Source organism: Emydura macquarii, unplaced genomic scaffold (assembly GCF_026122565.2).
Source record: "Emydura macquarii macquarii isolate MOO-44397 ecotype Brisbane River unplaced genomic scaffold, CSIRO-AGI_Emac_v2 contig_2422, whole genome shotgun sequence".
Lineage (NCBI taxonomy): Eukaryota > Metazoa > Chordata > Testudines > Chelidae > Emydura > Emydura macquarii.
The window spans coordinates 20664110-20670109 of NW_027132559.1; the positions used below are offsets into that span (position 1 = coordinate 20664110).

A 6000-nucleotide genomic window follows, 5' to 3' on the forward strand; every position below is an offset into this window, starting at 1 on the left:
TGGTACACTGCAGGATACAACCACCACCCAGCAGCTGCATGCTAAACCCAACAACTGAAATCAGACCAAAGTATACTGTTACGTGCCGCAGGTAGACTAGAAGTGAGATGCATCAAGACCAAGGTGCAACAATACCCAAGGATCCTACAATGGAAGGAAACCGATGAAGTGAGATATACCCAGATAATCCCAGCAAGTGACCTGCACTTCATATTGCAGAGGAAAGTGAAAATACATATATGATGCAGTCATTACAAACTAGTTCTTGATAGTTAAAGCCATGAAAAAACAAAGGAAGTACCAAAGGAGAGACAAAACTACACTAGCTTTCAGGTCTTCTTATCAGAAGTTAGAAATGATGGTTAATACCCCCTGAAAAAATGAAGAATTCCTGGGCCTACAGCTACATTTCATTTGGCATAGAACAGCCTGCTTAGCATATGCACACATGTACAATGGGTAAGGCTACATCTACACTTGAAACTTCTGACACTATGTCAGTTGGGATGTCTTTTATTTATTTATTTAAAAACCACCACCACATTTTTATACTGGCAAAAAGATGCAAAAAGAGTGCTTTTACCATAACAGCTTATTTTGCTCAAGGAATCTGTATAAGGTATGTTAGCAAAAACACATTTTTTTGCTGGTAGAAGCTGCACCTACATTACACTAGCAAACCTTTTCTAGTGGTGATTTGGAGATTTTTCTACTTCTTACTACCAAAGTGGGAAGAACCCCTAAATCATGTTATTTTAAACAAGAAGTTATAAAAAACAACATTTTGCCAAAAATTTACATATCAAAATTTAACTTTAAAATTTTATATTTCACACACGCCTCCCCCCATAGAACTGCAGAGACCCTGGAGAATTCACTTTCAAAATATTTATGAAAAAAATCTTGTTTATCAGCATTAAGGTATTTAAAAACTAAAAACCAACTCCTAGCCCATGAGAAGAGTAGCGTCAGACAAGCACTTCACAATATAAATTAAGACTGCCAAAATTAAACATTGAGCCACATCTAAGAGTGATTTTTAAACAAACTATGAGAATTATGCTCTATATGTACAAACCAATTCAGAACATTTTCCTTATTCTACAGCCATATGCTCTATTTGTGAAACCCTGACTGTAAAAGGATCAGTTTATGAAGCAGAAGGTAGTGCAGAAACTACATAGTGATAAGCAATTCCATTCTCAACTGAAGTGAGTACTGGCCACAAGATTATCTTAGTTCACTTGTTGTCTTCTCCTTCACCAGTATCATCAAGAATGGTGTATAGCAATTATCAGCATAAGATCAAGAGCTGAATGTTCTCCAAAAGGTTAGTGTTGCAGAAAATTTGGATAAATATATAAAGTTTTACTACTGGAGTCTCAGACCACAGAGAAACCTAAAAAGTATATCTTTAGTGAACTGCCAGTAAGTGGTTCTTTTTTCTAAAAAACACATTCAAATATCATTTCAAATGATGATATGATATATACTTGATCAAATTAAATCAAGTTCCATGTTTAGAAAAGGCCGCATGAATATTTGGATACATCTCTCTCTATATTATTCTAAAAATTCATTTAAAAAATTTAGTTTATTTTCTTACAACTTAAACCTAGATGTGTAAGCAAAAAGCACTCTCAATGCCCAACACTATTAAATTTAAGAAAATATGTCATAGAACACTTACCTGCAACACTGGTAATAGTAACTGGAACTCCTTGAACTTGAACACCTGCTGCACTCAGGCTGGCAACACTTACTGTTTGGAGGTTAGGCACTGAAGCAAGCTGGGCAGCATTCAGTGTGATTGGGGTACCAGCAACAGCCACTGGTGCAATCTGGGCAATAGTTGCACCCCCACTTGAAGACACAGGGGTGATAGTTAATTGCTGGGGTAACCCAGCATTTTGAACTTGCAAATTTGAAAGGCTTTGAAGATTCTGAACCTGTACAGTTTGCCAGCTGATCTGCCCTGATGGTGTTAATGTTGGAGCCCTGATGAGTACCTGAGTTGGACTCACTGCTTGCAGCTGAACGTTTTGCAAAGGCTGTTGTTGGATGGTCTGAATAGTTTGCCCTGACTGGAGCTGAAATGACTGTGGAGGAATGGCTTGAATAATCTGCTGTTGAGGCTGTTGGATCTGTATTTGCTGTAGAATAGGCTGACCTACAATTTGCACCTGTTGAAGTGAACTTGACTGATCCTGCACATTTTGTAGTCCATTAGGCTGAAGCTGACTGGAGCTCTGGGCTTCTGATTCTGGAGCAGTTGTTTGAGGTTCTTCAGGTGTATGCTCTGAACTGCTGCCTGCTGTGCTTGCATACTGGCCTGCCTCTGCTGAGCTTACTAAAGTGTCACTGCTAGTCAGAGATGTTGAGGCAGTGGTTGTACAAGTGGAGGGAGATTCTGGCATAGTATTAACAGAAGCAGTGGTGACAGGCGTGGATACTAACTGATTCCCATTGGAAACCGTACTATCAGTAGGCAGGCCAACTTGTCCAGAACCTCCTCCTGCTGCCACATTATTTATAACAGGCAATGCTAGAGTCACTCCTCCAATGTTTATAGGCAAGGTTGTTACAACCTGAGCCTGAGCACCTGAAATAGTCTGCAGCTGCAGTGGTATAGAAACACCAGGCCTAATTTGGACTGGAACTGTCTGATTTCCCAGGTTTTGAGCAATAATATTCCCCGAAGTGGTCCTATTTGCAGTTGTGAGGATAGCTTGATTATTCCCTGCAGGAATGAGCTGAATTTGACCCTGTAAATCTTGTAGAGCTGAAGCATTAGCAGGATTGATTTGAATTTGTTGACCTTCCGTTGTCTGAATCTGTGGGATCACTTGGTACTGGACACTACCACTTGGATTCTGTACTTGTATTACTTGAAATTGTCCGGGGTTAGTAGCAGAAGAATTGCTGGATTTGGTTTTTGAAGGAGATGTATTCCCATTGTTGCTGCTAGAAGGACTTGTTGTGCTTGAAGCAATAGAAGATCCTTGTTGAGTAACATTATTTTCTTTTGAAGCAGGAGGAGCAGCAGCAACAAGCTGCCATGCATTCCCAGCAAGCTGAGTTGTTACTAATTCTAACTGTTGTGGTTGATTTTGAAGCTGCACCAAACCTTGGCTTGGATCTATAATAATCTGCTGTTGTCCAGTTGCTTGATTCTCACCAGGAGTCCCTATTTTGCTGCAAGTGGCTGCCAGCAGAGCCAGAGGCGAAGGTTGAGAATCCTACCCATAAAGAGAGAAAACAGCAGCAAGTTTAGAAGAAAACAGGTTTGAGTTATTTTTGACAGTTCAACTATCAGAGTTTATGCAGAAAACACAAAAATGTTCAAGATGTTTTAGTACACAGAAAGATCATACAGAACTGAATGAGGAAGTATATTCTCAGATCTTCGCATACACTTGAAAAATAAGGCCATTGATCACCAATAAATAAAACTACAGCTAAAGTGTTTCTTCCTCAATCCAGTCCTTTTTACAAAATTCTTCAATACACAGCAAGCAGTTTATCAACTTAAAGTATAATCCACCCCAAAAAAATATCCAAACAGTCAAGATTACCATTCATGTTTCACCCACTCCAAAGAAAGACGCCTTAAGCAGGAAATGCAGTTAATGGCACATTTAATTTTAAACATTAAGAGGTGTGCACTTCCTTATTTATGTGCATGTTACCTGTGAACCTCCAGTTTTGCTTTTTTTATTATTGTTGTTCTCTGCCTCGGGAGATTTCTCTCCCTCTGTGGGCATAGCTTCCTCCTTCTTTTGATCTGCAAAAAAGATGAAGCATAACTGGTTAATTATTCACCTTTGTTTATACAAAAACAAACCTATTAGCACCTCCTCTTTGGTACCCAGTCCCTTCATTATACCTCTCTGGGAAAACCACAATCCAAATCATTATGACAAAAGAGCCAGTCCAAAAAAAACGTGGTTTGAAACCCAACCCTTGGGGGTTGGAGAGTTAACACCCAGAAAGGGGAGGTTTGGTTTCCTCTCCCAGAGACAGCAGGAGGGAAAAAAAAAAAAAAACTACACAAAACCACCACCCACAACCCTCCTCCTCCTCCTGCCCCCTAAAGCATCGACGGCCCTGAGTGGCCGTCGATGCTTTAGGGGGCAGGAGGAGGGTTGTGCAGGGGAGGAAAAGAGGAATGAAGGAGGGAAGGATGTGCACAGGAGGGAGGGCTAGAGGAGAAAGGGGGAATGGAGAAGGGAGGAGAAGAGGAGGGACAGAGAGCGGAGTGGGCAGGGAAGGCAGAGAAGAAAGGGGGAAAGAAGGAGGGCCAGAGGAGGGATGAAAGAGGACGAGATGGAGGGGAGATCGGAAAAGAAAGGGGGATGGAGGGAGGGCGGGATGGAGGGTGGGGCGGGCTGAGGGAGGGAGGAGGTTACATACCGCTCATCCCGCATTAATGCCCCGCTGAGGCGCCGCTCTGGGGGGGAGGAGGAGGAGGAGGAGGCGGAGGGTGGGGTGGGGGTAGCGGGGAGAAGGCCGGTCGCAGCCGGAGCTGGGAGGAGCGGGACGGCCTATTTTTCCACGAATGGCCGCCGCTGGGCTGTGGCGTAGCTGCCTCTCTCCGCCCGCCGCCGCCGCCAGCCCCTGAGCCCGGCCCCTGATTGACAGCTCGGAGTCAGCCGGGGGGGAGGAGAGGCGGGGCCCAGCGAGGCCCAACTGACGCCCACGGAGCTGGAAACCGAGCCCAGCCGCCGACTCGGCCGCTCCCCACCGCCGAAGCTAAGCTAAGGGGCGGGGCTGGGGCGGCGCGAGACGGCCACAGAGCCGAGCTCCGCGCGACCCAAGCCCACAGCAGGCAGCCAGGGCACTGGCGACTGGAGAGAGAGGGCGGGAAGAGGCGGGACCAAGGCGGCGCGAGCTCCGCAGCTAACTGAACCTTCGTCTGCAGCAGAGCTCCCGGCGCTGCCTGACAGCGCGAGGCGAGGCAGGCAGGGGGCGGGGCCAAGCCAGGGTGCTGAGATGCAGCTTCAGTCCTCGCCTCGAGCTGCCAAACCGCTGATTGACAGGGCGCGCGCGAACAAGAAAAGGAGCAAGTGGGCGGGGCCCGCGCGGCGGGTGAGCCAACCAAACGCCAGCTGGAAACCTCTCGCGCGCCCGGACTGACAGCGCGCGCGAAGGCGCTGTGCCTGTGCTGTAACCACCGCGTGCCCCGACGCGACCCTGCTTCCCCCCCGCCTGCCCTGCAGTCACCCGGCGATGCCCCCTGCATCGGTTCTCTCTGGGGCCGCGCCCCATTCCTCTCTCGGCCCAGCTGCCGGTACGCTGCAGCCTTCCTCGTGCGCGCTCCCCGCGCCGTGGTACCCGCCAGCAGCACTTTCCCGGGGCCGGGGGAAACTAACTGAAGTGTGGGTTAACCCTTCCCACCCAGCAGAGATATTTCCCGCACCCGGGCGTAAGCCCGGTAGGGAGAGAAGGGAGAGCTTAGGGCAAGCGGGTTCGCCTTTTCAATCGGCCCAGGCGCAGTGAGGCGCATGCCGGGATGTGTAGTTTTCCAGTGTGTGCATGCGCTGAGTGGCTGTCCAAGGGCAGGAGGCCCCGGGAGGGCTTGGATAGCGTGACGGACGGGGGGAGGGGGAGGAGGAGGAGAGGTTTGCACCTGCAGCTGGGTGGGAAGGTTTAACTTTCCAGACACGATGAAGTAGAGGAGCTCCTCAAGGTTTACGTGGAGGTGCCTTTAATCCCGTATGCGGCCCATTGGACGAGGCTTTAAGAACCAGTCTTGGGCCTGGGAGGGCTCCAGGTTGGATGAGTAGTTGAAACCCTCCTACATCCTTACTGTTACTTGGCTGCAGACCCCCTACTAAGTGGGGAACCGCTGCCTTATAGTCTCATGTCTGTGTAACACCAGCTGCGGTGCCAGGCATCTCAAAGCACTTGACAAGCCACTCCGGCTGTTGCAACCTGTTGACCTATTTTGATTTAAAACAGTGCCAGTCCATCCCCCACAGGCTATGTGCCTTATGCATT

At 47.6% G+C, this 6000-nt stretch overlaps 1 protein-coding gene across 1 annotated transcript in view; it reads right to left on the minus strand.

Annotated features, from left to right (window-relative positions):
• Positions 1–4437, minus strand: part of SP4 (Sp4 transcription factor) — a 34863-nt gene extending 30426 nt beyond the window's left edge. The window contains exons 1-3 of the mRNA XM_067562085.1: positions 4414–4437; positions 3690–3784; positions 1691–3239 (exon numbers count right to left, since the gene is read on the minus strand). Of these exons, the coding sequence (XP_067418186.1) occupies positions 1691–3239; positions 3690–3784; positions 4414–4420 (1651 nt within the window). The 5' untranslated portion in view covers positions 4421–4437. The remainder of the gene's footprint in view (positions 1–1690; positions 3240–3689; positions 3785–4413) is intronic.
• Positions 4438–6000: the final 1563 nt, after the last annotated feature.